At 30.3% G+C, this 27,300-nt stretch overlaps 1 protein-coding gene and 1 pseudogene across 5 annotated transcripts in view; one reads left to right on the forward strand and one right to left on the reverse strand.

Moving 5' to 3' along the window:
- The window catches only part of LOC145241543 (exocyst complex component 1-like), a 128,817-nt gene that overhangs the window by 46,860 nt on the left and 54,657 nt on the right, over positions 1-27,300 (forward strand). For 3 of the 5 annotated variants that reach the window (XM_080104604.1, XM_080104603.1, XM_080104605.1), the window contains 4 exons: positions 1,271-1,410; positions 3,244-3,348; positions 5,681-5,742; positions 14,380-14,439. In XM_080104604.1, coding sequence (XP_079960730.1) covers positions 1,271-1,410; positions 3,244-3,348; positions 5,681-5,742; positions 14,380-14,439 — 367 coding nt within the window. The remainder of the gene's footprint in view (positions 1-1,270; positions 1,411-3,243; positions 3,349-5,680; positions 5,743-14,379; positions 14,440-27,300) is intronic. The other 2 variants (XM_080104607.1, XM_080104606.1) reach the window with 1 other exon arrangement.
- On the reverse strand, positions 1,756-1,888 carry LOC145241872 (U2 spliceosomal RNA; annotated as a pseudogene).

The following is a 27,300-nucleotide window of genomic DNA, read 5'->3' on the forward strand; positions in this document are numbered from 1 at the left end:
AGGTAAAAGAAATATTCTTATTAAACTGTATTCTTTGTTTTGCATATAATAAAAATTCTATATTTGAAATTTTAACTTTTTAAAATCATAAAATTTAAATTACTAAAATATTATTTAAATGCTCTATCTGGTATATTGAGCAATTTTATTTAGCTGGGATTGTATTATATAAAATATAACACCCAATAATAATTTGTAAGACCGATAATGACTGGATTTGCCATACCAGTGGATTTATTGCATTTCATTATTCTGAAGTGTGTATAATATATATATATATATATATATATATATATATAAGAGGTGGATGTAGTTTGCTTGAAGCATTGTATAGTATGTAGTTAAATGAAATATGTAGAAGGTAATGGAAAGATACAAACTGAGGCAGGTGAAAAAGTTTTATTAATACAAATTACAAATACATGTGTACACATTCATACATTTCATATACACATATTTATTTGCACTGTGATTACCTGGGTAAACCAGTCTGATGGGATATCTTTGTTATATGATATTTTGAGAAAGATCTCTTCGTCAGATATTTATTTGACTTTGGCTCAAATATCTGACGAAGACATCTTTCTCAAAATGTCTTTCCGTTACCTCTGCATTGTACCGCTTTCTACATATTTCATTTAAGTAAATGTTTGTTTATTTTGTGTTGTAATTCGGCTTTCAAACATATTTCATACACATTTCATTTTTAAAAAAATCACTAAGCGAGAAGGGATTGTCTCATGTCCCCATCTTGAAGAAATAAGTGTAGATAACGCAACAATGATTCAAACTTTGATGATCAGCCTTATAATGCCTACAATTTCTCATTAATTGCTTGAAATCGTTTAAAAATGATTTTCTTTATATTTGATTAGTTTATGTGATTTTTGAAGTATGATCTTTTAATTCGTCACAGATATGTATATCACATAGATTTTTCTGTATTTTGTTTTTTAATAATAGCAGGAATCCTGGACAATGACCCATTTTTCTTGTAAAATTCTTTCTCTTTCTAGCTCTCATTGAAAACTGAAAAAAAAAAATTATTAACAAATTATTACATAATAACATTTTAAAAAGTTGTTTGAAATTTCTATCCAATTTTGTTCCTGTTCATTTTCCAAAAAATGTATATTAAAATTGTTATATTTATTTCTAAATATGTATATATTTTTTTTAAAGGTACCCTTTTTTATTGTGGTTCCTACATATTGCCTATATTTTGTCTAAATTGATAAACTTTCACTTTTCTCTTTGTTTGAATTTTCAGATCAGAAGACATCTTCATCATCCAGTTTGACCAAAGTATCCGAACGAGGCCGGTCATCTTCCATCCAAAGTGTAGATTCAGCTTCCTTCTCTCATCACGGATCGGACATGGATCTTGCTTCACGGCAATTATTTGATCAAGTTGGTTATTTTTAAGATTATCTCCCTTTAATAAGCATTTTTCAGTGCTTATTAAGATAGTCGACTGATCAATTTTTTTAAATGTCATTTTAAGCAAAAACAATATTTTGTATGTGACTGTTGTGCCGAAAATAGTAATATACCAAAAATTACGAAAATTCATCAAGTAGATCAACTGCTATTCAGTTTTTATTAAAAAATGTCCCTTGCTATAAACAACAGATATTGCCGTCACAAACAAGTAATCTAAATATTCGTTCTAGGTTATGTTCCCTGTGTGTACTTATTTTACAATGCCTCCCCACGGGACAGAGTTAGACACCAGGGTCGTTTTTTAACGTGGAGAAAAGGTACAAAAATAAAAATTGTTTCAGTCATGAAGGATTTCTCCTCCACTGAAAGAGAACGAGAAATGGAAGTGCCGCATCTGAAGAACAGATACTACACTTTGATCTTGGCCAAAAGGCCAAGCCATGATATCCTAGTTCCCTGTGTGTAGACTTACAGTCTACTTTATAACATCTAAGAAAAATGCAATTTTACCCAATTTTCCTTAAAAATTACTTTTAACTATGAATAAATTTCTGCTCAATGAATTTTCATAATTTTTGGATATATTACTATTTTCAACATGACAAATAAGTACATGATATTGTTTTTGCTTAAAAACACATATTAAAAAAAATCGAACTGTCAAGCGCCCATTTTTCATCAATTAATGAAATTCTTTCGATGATATTTGTCTCTTTTCACCATGTTTTATAAATTCAAACAACAAGGCATATATCTATTAAAACATAAGGAGCTACTACGAATTTATAGGAGTGAGTTGTACAGCGAGATGTTTGTTCACATTACATTTAAATTTCTGCATGTTAGAATATACAAGAAAACAGGAAACATAGAGGAAATTTTCAAAGCAAGCTGTTTGAGAAAAGAATCTATTAGAGTAGAAAACTTTTCAGCATCTAAGAATCTCTATGGTGAAAGGGTGGGATTTTGTTGATTGGTTGGTCGGGGAGTATTTACACTGAGGTGGTACAAGTGTAGTGAGTTTTTCAGGTCACATTCCATTGAAGTACTTGTATAACAAGTATTGGGATACAACATTATGATGATGAGGCAGAGATTGGAGCTTGGTAGACGGTGTAGGACCTATTTGATTAAAGATTCTTTTTTTTTTCAACCCTGTCTAAAAGGAAGAGACTAATGATTGGTGCATTAGCTCATATGTGGCAACAATATTCCATTCATAGACGAATGGTGGATATATACGTTTATTTCAATAAATCCCTATTTGCTTGGTGATACATGCGTGCAAATGTAATGCTATAGTGAAACCTAAGTGCTAGGAAATAGGTGAGAAAAGAAAAAGATATATAACAAAAGAAAAGAAAGTAGGTCATCGGGTAGCAAAAGAAATAGGAAATAGAATTTATCCCTAGACAATAGATAAGAAGGTAGACAAAAGAAGATTTGACATGGGATGCTTGGTCAGGGTGACAGTGGACCTGAGATATATTTAGATTTGGTTTGCAGGAGATTGAGAATGAGTTTTGACTTTAGGGAGTGACTATGGGGTTCAATAGTCAATGAAATTTTTAAAATCAATATGAACGATTTACAAATGGATTTTCATGCCATATTTTTACAAAAATAAAATTTTGGAAAAAATAAATAACAATAAATTTTTAAAATATGCATGACTCTGTACAAAATGAGGATTAAATTTATTTGCATTTTTTAATACCGAAACATGAAAATGTGGAATGTTTTTAATATTTGCTATCTTTCTGACATATTTACTGAAATGTTTCTTTATGTCATTTTTAGATCTTGGATAAAGTTCTTTGTGAATTGGAACCAGTCTGTCTTGCTGAACAACACTTCACAGTTCGTTTCTTCCACCTTGCTGAGACACAAACTTCTAGCCAAACGGTTTGTTGCTTGTGTTTTTACCAATTCTATTAATTTTGTAATTTTCTTTTTGAAGTTAACAAAAGATACAAAGGTTTTACTTTATTCCTAAGTATGTATATCTCAAACTTGGAATAATAATTGATTTTGATTTTGTTTAAAATAGTATTGTAAAAAATTTTGTGCTTATTTTATAAAATTTTACATACTTACCTTCGTTTTGACATCAACCGGCTTAATCTATATACATAAAAGGCAAAATGTGTGTGACCATTTCGTGTATGTCTTCAAAAGGCTTTTCTCGCACACGGTTCCGGGGTCATTACGATCGCTTACAACTGTTTATATGGGTCCTAAATAATAATATGTACGATTTGGGAAAGCGCGTCGCATCTAGATTTATTTACGCCGACTTTTAAAAAATTATTGCTATTTTGGCTTCTCGCGTGTTGATGAGGCTTTTTCGTATAAAAAGTGAAACTAATTCAAGGTTAACAAGTCCCCGGCATTACGCTGGGAAATGTCCAGAAGCAATCAGCTTTGATCAATGTTGTACATCAGACAATTGCTATTCAATCTGGACAATTGGGAGCTGGTTTCCCTCTCCCAAACATCTATTGGGGAAAAAAACAGTCAAATTTGAGTAAACAACTGCATGACTTCTATTTGACCTTCTTAATTAGGTCAAATGGAAGCAGCAGAGTTAACTTTTATTGCACACGCCTGTTTTTATAGTTCAATAAATAAATTCAAGCCTGTGTTGTATGTATGTTGCGGTGGCCTAATGGGTAACATCGCCCGTTTTTTTTTTTTTTCACACATTAATTTCCAACTCAAGGGTACAGGTTCGATTCTCATACTCACCTACCAAAACACTTTTTTTATTATTATTTAACCCCCCCCCCCATGCCAAAAACGATTCTTTCAATTGTCTTTTTTATTTGATTTTGTTTAAAACAAAATTTAACACCGCTGGTATTAATGTTAAAATAATAAATATTTATTTATTTTAAGTTACTAGTAAAACTAAAATCTATAGATCATCTTCCACAAGTGTATTTTTACATTTGAGAAAATATCTGCACAGCTAACATGTTTTTTTTTTTATGGTAATCAAGAAAAAATAGTAACTCTATAGTTAATTATTTAGAGATTGATAAAGAATCAGAATCGCTAATTGTATTTGAATCGGGAATTTAGTATGGAATCAGTAATTATATCAGAACTTGGAAAAATATTGGAATCGTCCCATCACTAGAATATATGTCTATTTAATCTGCCTGTTTAATGAAAATATAACTTAATTGTGACACCGTAATAAATATGCTATTTAAAATTGAAGGCATGACAAACCAGTGTTATATTATACCTTGTTGGTGACTATATGATATACTCTGTGTCACTGGTATAGTTGTTGTATTACCATCATCATTACGATCAGTCATCACTCACTGAGAACTCCAGCTGCCTTTTAATTGCTGACAAACACCATGTCGCTTTTTTTTTCTTTTTTTTTTAGAAAAGATTTTCCAAATAGGCAGAAATTTGCATATGTGTGAGAGAGGCCAATAGACAGATATAAAAATAAGTTGTTTTTTTTTAAAATTCTAAAAATAAGTTTTCATTTGAATTTGGAAATTAGGAAGTACATTAGTTGACTTTAACCAAAATATCAGATTATAAAAATCACATAAATTGTTCAAGTAGTTTTATTTTTAAATAAGAAAACAAAATTTTATGAGTAACCAAAGAGAGACTGTCTTGCCCATAATTATCAAAGTCAAAAAGCAAATAATTCCAGCTTGTGAGACTTTTGTTGTAAAGCCCATAAATTCCCATTAATTGCTTAAAAATGATTTTATTTATAAAAATAAAATTACTTGATCAATTTATGAGATTTTTAGAATGTGATATTTTCATTTTGTCACTGATATGTACAGATTTTTTTATTTTTTAACATTGGTTAAAGTCTAAACAAAAACCCATTTTTTTATAGACTTTTTTTTTTATTATTTAATAGATATTTTTTTAGTTATTTAGTAGTTATTTTTTAAAATTATTTAATAGATATTTTTTAAATGGTTTAATAGATATTTTTTAGTTATTGCATAGAAATTTTCAAAAATTATTCACTACATATTTTTTTATTATTCAATAGATATTTTAAAAATGTTTTAATAGATATTTTTTAATTATTTAATAGATATTTTAAAAATTATTTAATAGATATTTAATGGTTTAATATTTATTTTTATAATTATTTAATAAGTATTTTTAAAATAATTTAGAATGTATATTTTAAATTATATAATAGATGTTTTAAATTATTTAATGGATATTTTTTTTTAATCAGGATCAGTCTCATCACGAAGGAGAAGATGGTGAATCATGGCAAACTAAGAAGATCAGCAATGAGTAAGTTCAACTCTAATTATCATTTCTCTACTTGACACCTTATCTATTGTCCTTGTGCCATACAAGAGTCAGAATGCAACTTTTCTTCTTCACTAAATTCACGATTTGCACGGATGAAATTGTCTCCTATTTTTCTCAACTGCAAACGTGGTTACACATCAAACCTGTCTGTTCACTTTTGATTGAATGTCGACTTTTTTATTTGTTTTTGTGTTAATGCTATTTTTTATAATTATAGGATTTGTGTATAAAACAAAGTTCATGCTTTTGTATAATGTATAAATGTCACATCAAATGTGTTAGACCATCTTGTTTTATTTGTAATTTGTATTATGTATAAATGTCACACTTAATGTGTTATATCATTTTCATGTTTTATATTGATTGTATGTAATGTCCTTCAGCATATTTCATATATATCATCTATTATATAAAGGGCAGTTGTCTGTGTGTTTGTACGTCCGGCTAAAAATCAAAAACTACAAAACAAACACTCACAGGGTTGGTATATTCTTGATTGGTGTTTCCCTGGATAAATAAGGTCTAAAATTTTAGAAAAAAAAAAAATAATTCATTCTCTTGGGGGTTGATTGAGCTAGATTTTTTCAGGGTGGGGATGGAGTAAGTTTTTTAGTGTTACTATGCACTAATATGGAAAGAAAATGCTAAATACTTACTTGGGGAATCTATTGTATTAGAGTTGTATGTGCGTATGTCCAGTTAGAGAGGAATGGGTTGGGCTGGGTAGAAAGAGGCAGGGGAAAAAAGATAAAGAGATGGAGAGAGAGGTGTAGGGAGATAGAAATTTTAATAGAAATATGTAACACTTTTACCCCTGGGCAATGCCGTGTAGTCCTGCTAGTCTATTATAGAAAGTGCAGTTGTCTATGTATTTGTATGTCCAGCTAAAACTTTAAAAATACACAATGAACTCCTACAAAGTTGGTATTTATTTTTTTTTTAATCAGCATAAATCCAGAAAAATAATGTGTAAAATTAAAATAAAAAATTTTTTCAGGGTCAAATGACTATTTATATCATTGATTGTTATGAAGACTTTAACATGATTTTTTAATGTTATCGTGTTTTAAAATAGAAACTAAATCCGCATGTTTTTTTATTATTATTATTTTTTTTTATTATTATTGAAAAACGCTAACTCTGGATTAAATTTATCATTTCTTAACTATTTTCATTTCTCTATAAAGAAAAAGGAGGAAACTTAGTTTTTGTAGTGCTTTAGAAGCATGCTTAATTTTATTTGGTGCTTTTGGTAGTGCTCTGAAGGCTTCCTAAGTTTTATTTTTTAACTCCTCTTATAAAAGATAATTTCTCTTTTAGGTGTGATGTGAGAAACTTAACGCCATCTACTTAGTTTTTTATGGTCCTGCTATATATTTCTTTTATCTGTAATATATTAGATATTTATTTATCTTATTATTTTCAGTGCTTATTTTTTGTTGTTGTGATACACGCAAAAGAATGGAAGTTCAAAGTGATATAGCAGGAAAACTTATGCATATCTATCGGTGAAAAATATTAGTCTACACCAAAAATTATGAAAAATAAAATAGAATTAAAAAGAAAATTCCTATTCAAAATAAACGAACTCCAAACCACAAGGTCCTGGATATGACCTTAAACTATATCCAGTGATGAGGCCCCAGCTTGCGGGCTTTGGGAAGTGTGGAGCCACCCTTTAATTACTATTGCTCCCAGGTCCACTCTGACCCGGAGTGGTAGTACCTGTTAGGGTCCCAACTATGGGTTAAATAGAAACTGATTTGAAAACAACAAATATATTCTATTAAAAAATTTTTCTTCAAAATCTTTGGATTCGGCATTACATAACCTGAAAAGGGTTGATATGCCGTAAAACAAAAACAACCAAACCAAACCAAACCACAAGACTACAAAGTGTCATTATATTAGAAGGGAGATAATTTTCTACAATACATGGATGGGTCTTTGTTATTGTAGCGAAATTTGAAAATCAAAATATTATATTGACTTTCAAGTGAAACCAATGGTATCTACTGAATTGTCATGTCATAGTAATAAACATATCCAAAAATTACAAAAAACCATGAGGTAGAAAATTAATTATTAATGAAAATAATGTTCAAAGACAATAAGTGAAAATTGAGTTTTGCAAAAAAAAAAAAAAAAAAATGGAGTTCAACGTGTAACACAAGGGAGGTAAATCTTTTGTGAAAACTGAAAATCTTTGGCCAATTCAGCAAAACTCAATTTTCGCTAATTGTCTTTGAAAACTGTTTTCATTAATTATAAATTTCTTCATTATCATTTTTCGTAATTTTTGAATGTGCGCACTTCATTACTGCAGTCATGACAATTCAATAGATACCATTGGTTATACTTGAAATTCAATGTCTCAGTTTTCAAATTTCACTATAATATCGAAGAAGAACCGCATTAACTTGTTGCAAATGTTATTTAAAGTTTTTTGACTGAATGGTAAAATAATTTTTTATTAAAATCTCACTCAATAATTTTCCAGAATTTTTGGTGTACATGAATATCTTTACACTGGAAATGAGTGTTTCTAATGATGGAGGTCTGAACAGAGCTGAAAAGGAAAAACACAGACCAAATATCAAGGTCTCATGCATGATATGAAAAGAAACTGGAATCTTAGAGAGATATCAATCATACCAGTTATTATAGGTGCCAGAAGGCATATGAAGAAGAACCTGAAGTCCTACTTAACTAATATTCCTGGTGAACCAAGTGCAAAAGAGATTCAGACAATTGCACTTAAGGGAACAACGAAGATACTAAAAAGCGCTCTCTGTTGGTTTCAATAAAAAGCAGGGCAATGTTGGCAGCTGGTTTGGTTGCCCCATAACCAACATTACAATCTTCAAAGAAAGAAAATTAACAAAAAAAGAAAATAAGTACATCATTAAGGTTTCCTGTTATTTTGAATTGCCATATTTTGCATGTATCTCAATAAAAAGCACTTTATTTTCTTAGGCCATCGCAGATTCAGTATCAGTTGAACATCAAATTTTATGTCTTTTATCATTCTATATATTTTTCTCATTTTTGTTTAATTTTGTACCTATTCATTTATTTTCCTATCTTATATATGTGTGCATTTCATTTATCATACCTATGTTACCATCCATTCAGTTATCTCTTTTCACTGTTATTCAGATCTTTCGAAATATTATAGTAGAGAACACAGCTGTTTGTATGTTTAATCAGTGTAACTATTTTGTTTAATTAGTTCATAATAAACTAATGTTTAATATTATTCATTTGTAATTTTATTGTTCTATTTTCTCATAAAATTGTTTTGTTGATATTAAGAGTAAGTTAAAGTGATTTAATAAAAAATTACTAAAACCTTATAAACATTTTATTAAGTTCATTAATTTATATGATATGTACAAAACTTATTTAAGAACACTCTCAGACACAGAGTACATTGTTTTCTATTTTATTATGTAAATCATCACATATACAAAACCTCATTCCGTTAATCTATATAATAATATGACAACACATTTCATTACATATATCTTTTCGCCCTTAAAACATCCAGTGATGAAGCCCCACTTCGGGGTTTTGAGGAATGTGGAGTTGTCCCTAAGTTACCATTGCTCCCAGGTTCACTTTGGTGCTCGGAATAATAATATTAGGTTTGTGTAAACATAATGTCGTTTTTTGACACACACACACACACAGGTTTGAGATGTTCAAAAGTCGGGACTTATGAATACAACGAGGTTGTTAGATAATGCCCAATAACAAGAGCAAAATATTTTTTAGTTGAGGATAAAGTTGCATATGTTCGCTACAAACAGCTGTTTCAGTCAATGAGACTTTCTCAGGCGACCCTGAACCCATCGACGCCACAAAGAAAAAGGGGAAAAAAAGGAGGGGGAAAGAGAGCTTGCAACTTGTTATATTTTTTTTGAAGAGCTCCCATATATAACTGTTTACCCTAAAATAAAATATATATATATATATATCTGATAAAAAACGACATTATTTTTGCACAAACCTAATACCTGTTAGGGGTTAGGGATTGGCTTCCTGACTAAAAATGCAGCAAACATTGATGCTAGTTTTTTTTTTTTTTTTTTTTTTTTTCTTTGCAAAACTCAATCATGGTCTTTTGTTTTTTTTTTTGTTTTTTTTTACAAACAAATCAAATCAATCACCATGAATAAATATTTGAAGATATAAAGAAATTGAAAAATATCAAGTTTTTTCAAAATTATTGGATTCGGCACTAAAAGAGGTTGATATGCGATAAACAACCAAACCAACCATAAGCCTTTATTAACAAAATGTTGAATGTGATATTTTCTTTATCTATATAATAAAGTGGATTATGTACGTGCGTCTGTTTGCCCATTTATAGATAGACAGTTTAGAGAGTGTAGCTAAAGTATAGCAGTTTATATACATGTAGAGTTTTCCTAGAAACTTGATGGAAGTGTTCCTGATACTCTAAGCACACAAGGAATCTATGGGCTCTTTTTTAACATCTTGCACCTGAAAATTGAAATTTATGAGTGTTATTTGAAAAGATGGCTTAACTTGTCTGAATTGCTTGATTGGGAATGAATTAGACTAACAACATCAGTTGTGTAGTTTCAATTCTGCCCTCTAATTTGTTTTTTTTTTAATAAAATTAAATCAGAATATACTTTTTTTTTATTATTCAATACAATAAAATGTAAGTGAAAAAATTTTGGTATATTTAGTATGTTAGACATTTTTGTATCTCTAGCTGTTTCATCTCTCTCTCTAGATATCTCTCGCTCGTATATATTTTACAATAAATATTAACAATTATTTTTCTACCTACATACACAAGTGTTTCATGCTTATTCAATAATCATTTTAAGAAGTGATAATTACTTCTAATAGTGAGATTCAATCCGAGTCAACAAAACCACTTCTGACTTTGTATGTTAGTGGCTTTCCTCCAGCTCACCAGCAATTCACGCATGAACGGAAGGAAATTAAGTACCTATGAATATCATATATATATAAGAGTTGGGTGTAGTTTGCTTGAAGCATTGTATAGTATGTAGTTAAATGAAATATGTAGAAGGCGGTACAATGCAGGAGTAACGGAAAGACACAAGCTGAAGCAGGTGAGAAATTTATTAATACAACTTATAAATCAGACTAAGGGATAAGAGGTGGGTGTAGCATGTTTGTCAAAGTCAAGTAAATATCTGACGAAGAGATCTTTCTCGAAATATTATATTACACGGACATACCACCAGACCGACTTTCCCAGGTGACTGCGTATATGAAATATGAATATGTACACATGTATTTATAAGTTGTATTAATAAATTTATCACCTGCTTCAGCTTGTGTCTTTCCGTTACTCCTGCATTGTACCGCCTTCTACAATTCTATTATATATATATATATATATATATATATATATATAATGAACGAGTGTGTGTGTTTCTATTTCTTAATATGAAGACAAAATTGAAGCGTAAATGTATTCATACATATAATTTACCTACAAACATAATGGAAATAACTCTTAGTTTTTAGTTATCCCCTTAAGGGAGTTAATGGCTTTTCCAACGTTTAATTAAGTAATTCATTTACAAGGGTCATTCCAGAAGTAATGTATCCTATTTTTTTTTTTAACTTGAAAAAAAAAACAACAAAAGTTGAAGAGCTACAAAGAAAGGAGTGATACCATTAAAACGAGTGACCTATTGTGTTTCAGAATTTATATTTCTACAGTCACCACCATTCTCGGTGCTCTTTTGCCAGTGATGAGATGGTGGCTGTGCATGGGCGCTTTGTTACTCACATCTTTGTCGCCACTCTGAAATTGATGAACCCATCTTCTAACTATGCTGACATCAACTGCATCGGCGTTGCAAACGTTTTCAACAAGCACCAGTAGAAGGGTGATTGTTTCAATTTTTTTTTGCATAAAGAAATTTGATGACGCATCTGTTTCCTACACATATCCAGGTTGTTTTCTTAGAATCTCACACCGTCAATATCTGCAACAGAGAGATGAAACTTTCAGTTCCAAAATGCATAAGTTCAGTCATCATAACGATTAAATTTGCAATCCCCTCTGATCCATTTCGTCAGAATAAAAAAAAATAGGAGGCATTAATGCCGGGAACACTCCTCGTATATAAATCTAATCTATAAATATAAACATTGATTTTAAAGTAAACTCTTCTGACTATACCGCTGCATACGATGCAAACCCGTACGACATAAAGTATCCCTGCTAGTAAGTAATCAGGGTTTATTACCGACTTAAAAAATTCTTGAATTTTGTTGTTTCTTGTTTCTATCATTATCTTGAAAAATCCTTGAAAATATGGAAAATGTCTTGAAAAGGCCTTGAAAATCGTATTCTTTATGTCCAGTAAAAATTTGTCGATATATATAAAAGTGAAAATGTGTGTATGTATGTTCGCTTTTTGTGTATGTCCAAGAAAGGCTTTTTTCAGAGAAGCGCTTGGTCGGCTCACAACTTCTTAAAACTTTTTATATCACGTATTATAAATCATAATATCTCTGAGTTAACAACGGAGCTCGCCTGTCTATTTAATTTGCTCGACTTCGGGAAGATAAATATTCAACAGTTTTCGCTCGCTACTTGTGGATTAGGCTTTTTCCTATAATAAAAGAGACACTAATTCTGGCAGTATTTTCCTGGTCGCCATCGCCGGAAATGTCCGAAAGCAATCAGCTTTGATCAATGTGGAAATATTTTCCTTATATCAAACAATTGCTATTCAATTTGGACAAGGGAAGCTGTTCCCCCCCTTCCCCAGCATCTTGGGAAAATAAAAATAAAAAACCCGCAGTCAAAGTTGACCTCATTAAGTCACGTGCACCTGCAAATTCTAAGTAATTAAATAAATTCAAACATGTTTCCGTTAGTATGTCGTGGTGGCCCAATGGTTAACATCGCACGTTTTTTTTTTTTTCAAACTTTAATTTCCAACTTTTCCTCAAGGGTTCGGGTTCGATCCTTATACTCACCTTTTAATTTTAACCCCAATGGAGTTTTGATTTACCTCCAAACACCCGGGCAACACCGGGTATCCCCCGCTAGTTAAAAATAAAGCCGAAATAAATACTATTAAATTATTTATTAAGTATTAATAAAAATATTTTTAAAATATTGAAAATAAAATCTAAATACATTATTGTGAAATGGCATCATATTATTGTGGATACCAGAGTTACATTCCTTTATCAGGAAACTACCTGGTGTTTCCCGTATAGGTAGTTTTGTGCTACAGGAACGTAATACTTGTATTCACAATACTGGAAATTCAAAATTTAAAGTAAAACAACTACAACAAATGTAAATATGATTGTTGTGTATGTCAAAATGGGTGAAAGTGTCTTCAAATCACACATGGTTGGCACTGAACACAAAACGAATGAAAGCTGTAAATAGGTGATCAGTTTTGTTGCGTGTTAGAACTTCATATAAATAAGTGTGATGTTTGAAACTATTTTATGAAATAAAAAGATAAATGAAAATAACTTTTCCTGTTGTTAATTAGGTTTTTTGGTTTATTATATCGTTGTTTATATATCAAATTTTGTTTGGAAAACTTGAATTTTGTCTGGAGAAGGCTTGGAAAAACTTTGAAAAGTCCTTGAAAATGGATATTCAAAATCTGTACGAACTGGACAAATATAAAACGGGTTTATTTTAATAATTTATCTTATTTTTATTCATTTAATTTTTTTCTTTTCAGAGGATAAAAAAAATAAGTCCACTTTTGAATTTATTGTTTCTGAAATGTTCTACAAGAAAGAAATTGGAATTCTTCTTGTCATTTTTTTTTTCTTAATAACATGTGTTTCCTCATATTTTTATCACAACTGTTAACCATATTTTTTTTTATTAATCTTTTCTTTCTTCGGAATCTTTTTTCTTTCAATCTCAATCTTTTGAATGACTACCCCCCCATCTTTTCCCAACTTTAAAAATTCTTTTTCTTTCTTGCCCAATTCACATTTAACCACTTAAATGTTGTCGTATTGCCATATTCCCCACTTCATAAATAAACACGCATCAAAAGATGATTCTTGAGCACAGTCAGCAGAGGTGGCGAGTCAACTGACCAAAATCATCTGACTCCCAAACCAGAACAGGTACTTCTTAAAGTGCACATTATCAATTTGCACATTTGGTCATGAAAACTCTATTTGAAAGTTGTTTGTGACAAGCCAACAGAGCCTTTTATATTGAAATATGTTTATCTACCTAAAAATGTTAGTGAAATTTATGTTTAACAGACAAATGAAAATGGTATTTCAAACTTAAGCATGACAAACGAACGAAAATGGTATTTCAAACATAAGCGTGGCAGATGAACGAAAATGTTATTTCAAATTTAAGCATGACAGACAAATTAAAATGGTATTTCAAACTTAGGTGTAAACAACTGTACAAACATTGTGACTGATAGGAGAAGCTGTTTTTAAAACTTTGATTCCAACCATCTCGCTCTGATGTTCCCCTGCTTCTAAAGGTAAGTATTTTAGTATTGTTACTGCTGTATATAATATATATTTCACTGCCCCTCCACTCTTTCCTGCACCATGAACTTATCACCTGATTCATTTTAGGGATTACTTTGTGGAAAACTTAGGTGAAGGCTTATATCAAAAGCGAACGACGGTTCAAGTGTAAGTAGAAAGTGGACGGCAAGTGGTTAATGTTGTCGTCATCATCATCGTCTTGTTGATCTTCATTGTTGTTTTTCTGGCTGACCGCGGATGGCTGGATGCTGCCATTTCTATGCTGCTGCCACTCCCTCTTGTCCCCGTGCCAACAGATCAGTTATCAGTTTGCAGTGGTCTCATGTTAAGCATTATCACCCCCTTAATTGACTCCTCATGTCTCTTAAAACTATTTTTTTTTAAAATTTTCTGCCTCTAAATTTTATTTTTTTGTTAATTTGAGGTAACCATTTAAAAATATTAAATACTAAATGTATTCATTCTTTTAACAAAAAAAATTTTTTTTCTTGTTTTTTTTTTTAATTATTTATAATTTTTCTTAGTAACTGATAAGAAAAATTATAAATAATTGAGGAAAAAAAATTTTTTTGTTAAAAGAATGAATACAATATTTACACGCTTTTTAGATGCTATGCAACAAACTTCTGTCCATTAAATACATTTTAATTGAATGCAAAAACTTTGAAATAAGATCCTGGTTCTTCCAAGTAAACAACCTAGAAAAACTATTCAGCACTGCATAAATAAAAGATATAATAAATTTCCTAAAAACAATTAGACTGTCCTGGAAAATCTAAAACTAGAATAATACCCACCTCTGTTCTTCAAACCAGAAAGGTTACATTAACCAGAAACGTATCTGCAAGCTTAAAATGATTCCATAAACTAAAACACTTCAATAAAAATCCATCATTTGGCCCTAGAGTAACCCTTTAGAACTTGTTTACATTGGATTTGAAGATTACCATGTTATATTCAACTGGGGAGCAGGCCAGTGGAACAGTATTCCCAGAACTACCCATCTGTGGAACATTGTTCTGCTGGCCTGCTTCCCAGCTGAATACAACATAGTAGCCTTCAAGTTCAATGTAAACAAATTCTTGTTTAGCTGTCCTCATAAATAATCAAATTCTACCCATCTACACCATTAACGATTACTAAACTACTACCTTACATTCATTAACCCTTATCCTCGAATGGCCTTCGGGCCTTGATAAGTGATGACTAGGGATATGACAAGAGAATATTATTTTCATTATTTTGTTTCTCGAGTATATATCAATTAATATCTTTTGTTTAATAGAGTGATGTGGTTCTCGATCGATTAACTGTGTCGGATATATACTCGAGAGTCAAAACAATGATAAGAACATTCTGTTGTCATAGCCCTATTGATGATTCCCAATTTAAAAAAAGAAAAAAAGATAGGGTGGTGAGCACAAATAAACAAACAATAAGGGTCATAGTCGGCTAACATACTTCCTAACTTCTGGTGTGTCTGCTACCAGAAGCGGTAACGAGGCAAATCAGTTCCTCCGCTTTTATTGTTCTTCAGTATTTCTATTAAGTGATTTAATGAAATACAATATAAGAGAAGGACATTATTGAAAAATATACAATAAAAATTAACAAAGAGTGCAAAAATGTTTTCAGTATTTAAAAAAACAGACTAATTTCAATTATTCTTAATTAAAATAAGACCGCAAAAACTTTTCAATGATTATTAAATAAAAAAAAGGACGATCAGAAGAACGTAATAAAAAAAAAAGAAAGTATATGCACAGGGGATATATAAATGTCAGAAAAAAAAGCAAAGGAACTGATTTGCCTTGTTACTATTATATATAGTTTTTTAAAACTTTGTATCCGTATAATAGAGAGCAAAGATCCAAACGCTGCCTAATTTACATAATTGTCTTGCTAAAACTTTTTATCTATACTTTATTCTGCTTGTACCTTCCTTAGTTAATTCATACGTTACGCTTTGAAAAAGGCCAAATACAATTTTTGGATGCCAAACTGCTTAAAAAAAAAGGTCAAAATCACAAAATTTGGGTTTAAAAAAAAACTCCAATCTTGCAATCCTGGACAAGCGTGACCTCCCGTTTATTTAGCCTCATTTTTGAATACCATTATCACAATATATGATATTTGAAAATGAATATCTTTATACTATATATATATATGAATGTTTATATCTTTTCTGTATTTATTTCCTGTGTGTTGACGTGTAGGAATACAAAAAGTCTTTTGAAAAAAACAAGAATGTTTCCTTCAAAAGCACATAATTTTCGACCGATCCTTCGATCTTCCTCAGTGTGAATGATAGAAAACATGAGTGAGCGGGCAGAGTTAGCAGCGGGGGGAGGGGCACGGGTATAGCCATTAAGGTAAAGATCTATCTGAATATGACTCTTCCAGCATTTTCGACTTGGAATGGTCAGCAACTTGTGTGGCCTCTATTCAAAACCAAGTCCTTCCACGCCACCCCACGAACACACTCGTATATGTGAACATACATGTATATACACTCGCGCACTACCACAAATGCTTTTTCACGTACATATACATACACAAGATACGCGCACTCACGTTTATGGACGTGTTCACATATACAGCTGGAGATTGATGAGTAGATGTAGATGATAAGCAAAGTGGGTGTGAATTAGAATGTCTTTCCCAAGAGTTTGGACTTATGTATTTATTGTGGGTCTAGATTGTCTGGATTTGTCTGTACGTACGCACCCACCCACCCACACACACACACACGTTTATTTACTTTTTTTTGAAACGCTACTGTAGATTTCGTTAATTGATATATACAAACATATAATGTTGGAAAAAATAAATAAAATGTATATATGTATATATTTATATCTATAAAACTAATTTTTCTGCTGTCCAGAAAAACATCAGCTTTATCAAAACATATTTGTTGATTAAATCTATTTTTCATTCCGTGGAATTTCCACAGGTCTTACTAGTAATGAAGATAAATTATAAAAATCTTTCTTGAAATATTATGCCCATTAATTTTCAAGGGAGATAATCTAAACTGTTTCCAAATTTCAATTAATTTATGTTAAAGATATGCAATGCAGGTTATCACATTTAAAGCGAATACTTTGAACTAGATTAATAGCTGCCGAATGGCGGAGAGTTTTGTATGTAAAATATACTCTGCCAACCCCCCTCCCCAACATCTGACTATTATCGTTTTAATTTTAAATAAAAGGATAATAAGGTGAAACAGATTCATCTTGGTGAAATTTTACGTTCTTGTCCAGAATCCTCCTTTATATTAAAAAAAAAAAAAAAAAAAAAAAATCTGTATGACGTACATACTTGTGACAAAACAAAAACATCATGTTCAAAAATCACGTAAATTGATCAAGTAGTTTTATTTTTTTTTTTTTATAAAGAAAATGATTTTTAAGTGATTAATGGGAATTCGTAGGCATTACAATATAAATCTCAATTATGAATTATGGCTTAGTTATCTCCCTTTGTTTTTTATTTTCTTTCTGTTAGATTTTTTAAAAGGTAGACAAGATGGCCACTCTTCACTTTAAAAATAAAACTACTGGAACAATGTATGTGATTTTTAGAATGATATTTTTGTTTTGCAATTGCTATATCATACAGCTTTTTCTTCATTTTTACAGGTAATTTTGGAGAAGAACCAAATTTTATGTATGTTGAAATTGCTCATTTGAATTCCCTTCAGAAAAGATGGCATGTTAGGAGCATGTCAATAAGCAGTGTCCCATCTCAGTAAAAAATAAAAATATAGAAAATAAAGTTCTCGTTGATCACAGCTATTTGCTTATCCTTGAAATGGGTTACAATAGACCAGTGATAGTAGAATAAAGTAAGTTTTATTGCAATAGAGAGTACAATAATGGATAGACAGGTGTTAATAAAACATTACTAATCTCCAAAGCAAGATAGCAGTGAATGTAGTGCTCACTTTCTATAGTCCTCTATAGTAGTAAGTTCATATAGGAGATTCTATTACATACAACAAGAACTATTATGGAAATTAGTTTATTGCTAAAAATGAATTTGCATAAAAAATATTTGATTTTTATTTGTCATCTGATAACATTATTGACTGACAAAAATGAATTATTTTTTTAGAATTTCAAGTCGTAATTGTATTTGACTATCTTCTATGAATGCTTTCACTTAGTATAAATACTTTCACTACACTAAAGCCCTTCATGCTATATAAAATCATGTATTCACTTTTTTATTGCGGACTTGCACATATTGTTCATCACTCACAGTAAATCACTTGATTTTTAATCAATAAGATATACATATATAACAAATAAATGACAAAAGTTTATATTCCAAATTTCATGAAATTGACCATCTTACAATTTATTCCTTTAATTCCATTGACACAGTTCTTGAAAGTAACTGTTTCATAACAAATTATTCATTTCATTATTATATCAATCACTGAATCTATTTTGCCCTTCTCATATAATAAATTATATATAGATATATATTGTATTACCTGTCGATATCTATACCTATCCAGCTTATTATATATCTAAAGTACAATGACCATTGTTTTCTTTTAAATAGTATTAATACATTTACTAGTACATTAAAATAAACTCTGCCCTTTAGACTCTAAGTCTAATTCCCTCAAAAAAAAAAAAAAAATATATATATATTAGTCTAAAGAAGCTTTGAGCATTTTATGTGAAAAATAAAAACAAAATTTAAAAATGCAGTTTAAATTTCTAGGGATACTAAGTTTGATGTATCGCAAACTTGCATAAGCTGACTTACTGCTAGAAAATTCACAATTATAAAAGTGAATTCAATGGTAAAACAAACAAGAGACCTTAAATTAAATTGTTGTAAAGAGAACAGATCATCAGTTGTTCACTAAGAACTTGACTTTTGTAAAAGCAGTATCGCCTGATGTCTCTAGTTAGTTATAACTAGTTGACTGAAACATACTCATGAATGTGTAGTGATACCTAAATGTTTATGCGAAAATAAATAAAAAGTATATATATACTTTTTATTTATTTTATATATATATATATATATATATATATATATATATGAGAAAGAAAATTAAATTGCAGTTTCACTTAATGCTATAACCAGCAAATTCTAGCATTGCTTCAAATATAATTTGCTTTCTTTCTGTCCTCTGTTAAGACGAATAGCAAGAATAGCATTCTTTGAAACTCCGTGGAATAAGGACTTTGTAAATTGTTTGGAGTATTCCGTCAAACAATAAATTTTGCTTGTAAATTTCAACTTACAGTTTTAATTTTCTTTCTCTTATAATGAGCTCTACTCTCTATTGCATATTGAGCCGTTTTTATTTGGTTGGAATTAAATTATCTATATATAAATACTTGGTATTTATATTAGATTGAAGTTTACCATTGCGTATATCTAGTAAACGCTACATCCTTTTTTACATCATTGCTACACATTCATGAGTGTATATATATATATATAGAGAGAGAGAGGTATAAAGTGGCATACACACACACAGATACGCACATATATACAGAAAAAAAAAACGGATACGTTTCCGTTTTTTTTTTTCCTGTGTATTCTGTCCTTATATTTATCCTTATTAACGTGGTATTTTGAAAGAAAAATATTTATACCTCTGGTATTACACTATTGAGCTATCTAAATGAGAACTTTGTTATTCATTTATAGGTAATCACGACCCCAAGTATAATTACATATAAACATTTCTGAATTTTTAAGATGATGATGATCATTCCTATTATTTGGATTCATCGGACTACAGTTCTCATCTTGAGTGTCATTTTCACAAGATCTATTTTGTTATGCAGAAACAATCGATTATTATTATGTCAATACCAGCTCTTTTTGTGCATGTACTCCTCAGAAAAATTAGAAATTCTTTGTTTAAAATGAATTTAAAATATATATATATATATATATATATATATATATATATATATATATATATTTATAAGCTAGGTTAGCTTGTTGGATGACATTGTCCAAAGGAGTATAAAATTCCTACTTGTGAGACATCGGCTTGGCTTATAGCTTAGTTGGATGACCACGTCCCTTGTTTGAGACAAAGTAGATCCGTTCCACGGTTGAATTTCAATGCGGTTTGCTTGATCTGTGTTAGTTGATTTGTGTGTGTGGTGGGTTTGCTCAGGTAGCAGAGCACTTGCCTTACATGCAAGATATGCTCGGGTTTTGAATCCTAAGTTTTGGATCAAGTGAGGATGAAACTTGAGTCTTGGATGTCCAGTTTGTTGGCTGTCATGGCTCTTGTGAGCTGCGATGTTGTTTGGCTGTGGAGATAGTTATGTATATATATCTATATGTATATTACACTCCGTTCCACTCCCCCCATCTTTCACACACCGTGGATGCTGTTCACTAAATCACTGAGTAGCCATTATGATGAAGAATATTCATGTCTGTTTGTTTCTTGTGGTTTGAATTTTTCTTCAAAGTTTTTCAGAAATAGGAATGAAATTGCACAAAGTTTTTTGTCTCCTTTGAGGAAATTAAAATAAGAGAAATCTTATTTCTGCTCAGTGATACTTTTTATTTTCTTATTTTCGCTTGTAAAATATATACAGTTCTAACTTAGGTGTTATATTGCATAAGACTGTGGAATGCAATGATTTTACAAATAATGAAGAGTAATATGACTTGAAGCTGATTATGAAAATAATGAAGAAAAAAAAATGTTGATAACTCAGGACTTGAAAGTGACTACAATATTGTTACACAGTCTAACATTCTTACAGTAATTTAACATGGGCGTCATGACTGGTTGGTCATAATCAATTCTATGTTACATCGGTGATGGGCAACACTGGGGAAAATGTCAGATCTATTGTATACACAAAAATGAAGGATCTAGGCAAAGCCAGATGTTAAATCTGATTGTTGACGTAATTCAATTACAAGTCAGAGACAACTAGCAGTTAGTGTGATGACATGTCTACCATCACCTCGCACAGACTCACCACCAACCAAACACATTCCATTGCTCTCTCTCTCTCTCTTGTCGTAAGCCATCAGTTGGTAAATGTAAAGAAACTTGTATTGTTGACTTAACAAGTTCGTCTGCTTTTATTTCAAAAACCACGGAATAAGAGTGTGTATATAATTTTGCACGCATTTGATAAAAGTGTAACCAATAAATTATATAGCCCCGAATATATAACATATAGTCATAAGTCGGCAATGATCTGTAGATGTAAATTTCGTTAAAATGAAGATCCATTTATCATTAAAATGATTGATCCATTTATGGACTTGTTTTAGTGACCTGATTAATGATATTTTCCATTTTTTTTTTTCCTTTCTCATAAAATTGCTTTCCGTTACAAGTTGGATGTTTCATATAGGATGAAATAATAGTTATTTTCTGTTTGAATGTCTTTAGAAGCAGTGAAAGACAGCCAAGGCAAAACATTTTCTAGCACAGTCAGAAGATTGGACGTGACAAAATATGATAATTAGATATGGTAAAGTGGACAACAAAGCCATTCTTAACATTAGGGGGGAAAAAAAAAAGAGGGGCTTTTATGTTATCTGAGAGGAAGATAATCATTAATCACAATGGACCATATCTTGCTTGTCACTGCTGTCCCAACAGTCAGTGGAGCAGAAACTAGAAGTAAAAAAAAAAAAAAAAAGAACAGATAATCTTCACTTTGTGTATTCATTCTTTTTGATGACTGTTACCCTTGTCTTCATAATTGTTGTTGTCCATCCACGTTTCGGACAACTCATTCTCTGGCCTTTTTCAAGGCCCATGACACACTGGATAATGGTGTTAAATCTTTATAGTTCCAGGTGATAATTACCGCGAGGTAAAATACCAGGTTGAGAAACTGGCGCGGTCTATCCTTCTCTCGAGGGTGGATGGGCCTCTCTTAAGCCGTGATAGGCAACCCATCTAGAGATGGCGTCACAATAAAAAATACCCTTGATAACTCTAGCAAAGCATCAAGTATTCAGGTACAGACAAGATTTGAATTACACTACAAACTTGTGTAGTGAGTTCAATCTCAGCTGTGGCCGCATGTTTGTGTAATGGTTTCAATCCTATTCAAGCAAGTCAGAGGATTAGTTGATCAAGACGTGGTTAGACAACAACTATGGAAGGCAGTAATTGCTGGGGATAAGTTACAAAACTTAACATTCCTATCCCATCATGGTTAATCACCTGAAGAAGGCCAAAGGATGAGTTGGCCGAAATGTGGTGAAACAATAACTATGAAGATGAGGATAAGTCTACAAAAAAAAAAATGAATACACAAATTATGAAAATTTATCTCAAAGGATTAAAAAAATAAATAAAAATCTTGACTTTAGCTAAAAATTATTTTGTTGTGCAATTTTCCTTTTAGAACCACTTTAACTCTTTCAAAAAAAAATCACTACTTGAGTTATATCTATCAGTATTTCTTGTTCCCGGGAAAGGTAATTGCCATAGCTACAACAATAGTGAGACCACTACATTCTTTTTAACTACTCTCTCCTTCCTCAGTTACTGCTTTGTTTTTCGATACTACTACTATTACTACTACTACTGTTACTACTACTCCTCTAATGAATCTTTTTTTTTTTTTTTTTTTTTTTTGAGCTTCCTTCTTTTGCTAGTGACTCTGCCTTCCTTGGATACCTGACATTGTTCTGCACATGACACACCTTATCTCCTCCACTCACCCCCCGCCCCTTTAAAAAAAAAAAAAAAAAAAAAAACAAGAAATCCTCCCACCTTCTCTTCAATCCTGCACACCTCCATCTTTTTTTTTCAAATAGTTATAGCACCAATATCATCCTCCAGCCTTGTTGTATGATATGTAATGATGATATTCCTGTCTATACTGAAACCTCTTTATTACACATACATATGCACATATCACTTCACACCTGAAAATGAGGGAGGGGGATCATCAACCATGTGATATAAACAATGACCTGGAAAATCCTATTGTGCAAAATTGGCTTTTAAATGAATGAATAAGTACGAACGTTTTGTCCATCTAGTCAAAGTATATTAACATCAAAATATGTTAATTCAATGACACAACGTGATATTTTGAAATACCATATATCTATAATAATTCAATTAGATCAATTGCATATCTATTTCTAAAACAGTTTTTTATAAATTATTATTCCCTGTTATTTATTTTTAATTTTATTGTCCTATTTTCTTATATCTATGCAATAGATTTGTTGATTGTAATATTATTGATTGAAGCCATTTAATGGATAACTTAAAAAATTTTTTTATTAGATTTTCATGAATATTCAAGGGAGGTAACCGTAATTTTTATTATCCAATTTCTTATATAGATATATCCCCTATACAAGATCCCCTAACATGCCTATTGCCAATCGTCGCATCCATATCTTGTATCTAGCACCTTCCCTCCTCTTCTGATGAGAAGTATTAGATTTCGCAATGCCTGGCATAAAGAGCTCTCATAATAATCCTACACAATGTATTGTATTCCTTTGTTTCAAATTAATCAATAAATCTATGTACATTAGTGTATATTTTCTATTGTCAATATATTTTCTTCTTATATATAAGCTCTACCTGCAAGCTAAGCTTTTTATTATCCTGAAAATTCTCCATTTAGAGAATCCTTGTATACTTTGATCCCCTTATATATATATAACAATAAACAAGTATATATATATATATATATATATATATATATATATATATACTTGTTTGTTATATAAACATGTTTACATCCCGCTGCTACAAACAGCAATTTGTTTCAATCAAACAACAGATATCATCAGGCAGCGACTTGACTATTCAAATGTTCAATGAATAATCTTCATTGAACATTTGAATAGTCAAGTCGCTGCCTGATGATATCTGTTGTTTGATTGAAACAAATTGCTGTTTGTAGCAGCGGGATGTAAACATGTTTATATAACAATAAACAAGTATTATTAGCTCTTTTTATTGAGCACTATCTAACAACCTCGTTGAATTCACTAGTCTATTACTTTTGAATAAAAAAAAAACCCCGAGTGTATAAAGTGTATTGATTAATGTTAAATTCTGTAGATTAAAATATATATATATATATATATATATATATATATTCAAGTTAAGAATTTATTGTTTGAAACAAGGAATATATGGAGAAGAATTATATTTATTTTCTTAATCCATGGATTTTCAATAATGGCTCATATCATCAGAGGGAATGAAATGCAATTGGCAAAATGTTCAGCTATGAATAAAATAAATATTTTGCTTATCAGCACATATATTGAAAATTTTATTTAAAAGTTATTTAAATGGTGCTTAAAAGTCATAGAAAAAGGATATCATACAGTTTTATATATATATATATATATATATATATATATATATATATATATATAATATAATTATCCACTGACACGTGGATAATTATATTTTAAAAATAATATATATACCGTTCCCCATGTGGGGGTACCAAATTGGTTAAAGGGAAAATTATTTCCAACTCGCATTTAGGTAAAAATGCACTTTCGTAAATAATTGAATAAAACCAAAAAAGCACAACAACATATATATATATATATATATATATATATATATATATATGCACACAATTATGTTATGAAAGAATATATCTTTAAGAAAACCAAACTTTTCAAGATAAGAAAAGCTCAACATGATTAAGAGGAACAAACAAATATACTAAATGAAAGCTGAGGAATATAAGTTATATATAACTTGATTATATCACCAGAACAATAAGGAAAATGAAGAGGAAAATTACGAAAAATACAGATAAAGAGGAGTTATAGATGCTCTTTATGTCATGGTATTTTGAAACTTAAGGCTTGTCATAGATATACAGTAGTTTTGATATTATTATAAAACCATTATAAAAAAGAAACTTTGAAAGTAAAGACTATAGTGGAAAATTTTCCTAGTAATGTATACACATATATATGAATATGTTCATTCAATTTTACTTTGTTCAGTTACAGAGTTTTTTCTGAATGAATACGTTTTCTTTTTTTCTTGGAATTCATTCACCTGACGAAGGTCTAAATTGTACTAAAACATCACAGTAATTGAACGAATCCAATTTTGCATAAAAAGATTGTCCACTCATTATTTGTATCATCTATTTCCATGCAAAGTTTAGTTCTTCCAGACTATTCCTTCAACAGATTTAAAGTTGCATGCACAGCTTTTATGTGTTCATCTCCATGGTGACAATAGTGACAATATCTGTGTGTTTATTGTTATTTGAAAAAATAAATAAATAAATAAATAAAATGTGTTGTTTTTAGATATTGTTTGAACTGGCAAGTTTTAACAGTGTAGATTAAAAAAAAAAAAAAAAAAAAAAGAAAAGAAAAGATTTTTTAATGCTGAATATTGTATTACTTATATCTGTTTTTGTTTTTATCTATATATTTACATATGCATTAATAATAATCACAATCCATAATGATGTATGCCATATGTATATAAATTCTTATTTGTTTCTAAACCAGCTAAGATTTACAAATACACTTGCAGACACGGACGCATGGTGATCATCCAGCATTAATATAACCTGCATTCCCGAATGCTTGATCAACCATAAAAATATAACAATCCTTGGTATTTGTCTGGATTGGTGATTTTTTTTTTTTTAAACCAACACATTTCAGGTGAAAACATTATTACATACTAATATGTTGTGTCAAAATTAGTAAAAATTCCAAAAATTTAGAAAAATGATCCAGTAGAAAATGTACTAGACATAGTTTAACAAAACAAAAAAAAAAATAAAAATTCATCTGCAATTATGTTTTGTTTAAAATTTAATTTAAGTCAAGGGATATAAGTCAGTTATGCAAAATTGGTCGCACAACTCTTCCACTTTAAAATATACAATAAAATTGAATAATTCGATAACTTCTGTTTTTAATTGTAATTATTTCTCTACTGGATTATTTTTTTGTAATTCATACTAATTTTGACATGCCATGTAAGTATGTAATAATATTTTAACCTGAAATGTGTTCGTTTAAAAGATCACCAATCTACAGAGTGCCCAGCCCTTGAATTGATTTGTTAATTCTTTCTTCCATCTTGAGCTAATGGCTTGAGTAATTTGCATTTTGTTCAGATTTGCTGCATACAGATGTATCATGTGCATGTGTATATATATATATATATATATATATATATATATATATATATATATATATATATATATATATATATGAAATAATATGAAGATACAAATATTTTCTATTATATCCTATATTGAAAAAAAAAGGTCAATATTTTAGATAGAGCATTAATATAAAAAAAAAAAATTAAATGATGAAGAATAAAAAATCTGTATTATTTTACTCTGATGGTTATGTTACCTCTGAAGAGAAAAGTATGAATTTTTGAAACTCTATGGAATAAGGAAAAGAAAGCTTTTATTATATTCCCTATGTTTAAGCTACTGTGAACAAAGGACCAGACCTACAGCGACATCCTAAGTGATGATGGCTTGTGCAGTGAGATGTACATGTTACATTTAAATTTCTGCATATTGGTACAGTTAGGAAAAGAGGAAATGGAGAGGGAATTCTAAAGGATAGCAGTTCAAAAGAGGAGCTATCAGAGTAGTATGGAAGGACCACAGTGAGGAGGTGGAATTTTCTTGATTGTTTGGTTGATCGGGGATATTTACATCTAAGGTGCATCAGTGTCACAAGTTCAGCTGATCTCAAAAAAAAAATATATATATATATATATATATATATATATATAGTAAGCAAAATCTATAATATAAATCTCACCTGTTTGTTTAAATGTAGGTATGTCTGCCTAAAACTTTTGACAGAGGCGACGGATTTTCACAAGATCAGTATTGTTTTGAAGTTCGGCCCTTCAGACAACAAATATCGAAAAATTAGCTAAAAACCTTAATTCCTTCACCCTCAACTGGGCACTTTTCTACAAGGAGGGGGTCGCTTTTTTGCTGATATTTTCGAAAGTCATCCCTG

Source organism: Euprymna scolopes, chromosome 20 (genome assembly GCF_053919585.1).
Source record: "Euprymna scolopes isolate OS-2025 chromosome 20, ASM5391958v1, whole genome shotgun sequence".
NCBI lineage: Eukaryota > Metazoa > Mollusca > Cephalopoda > Sepiida > Sepiolidae > Euprymna > Euprymna scolopes.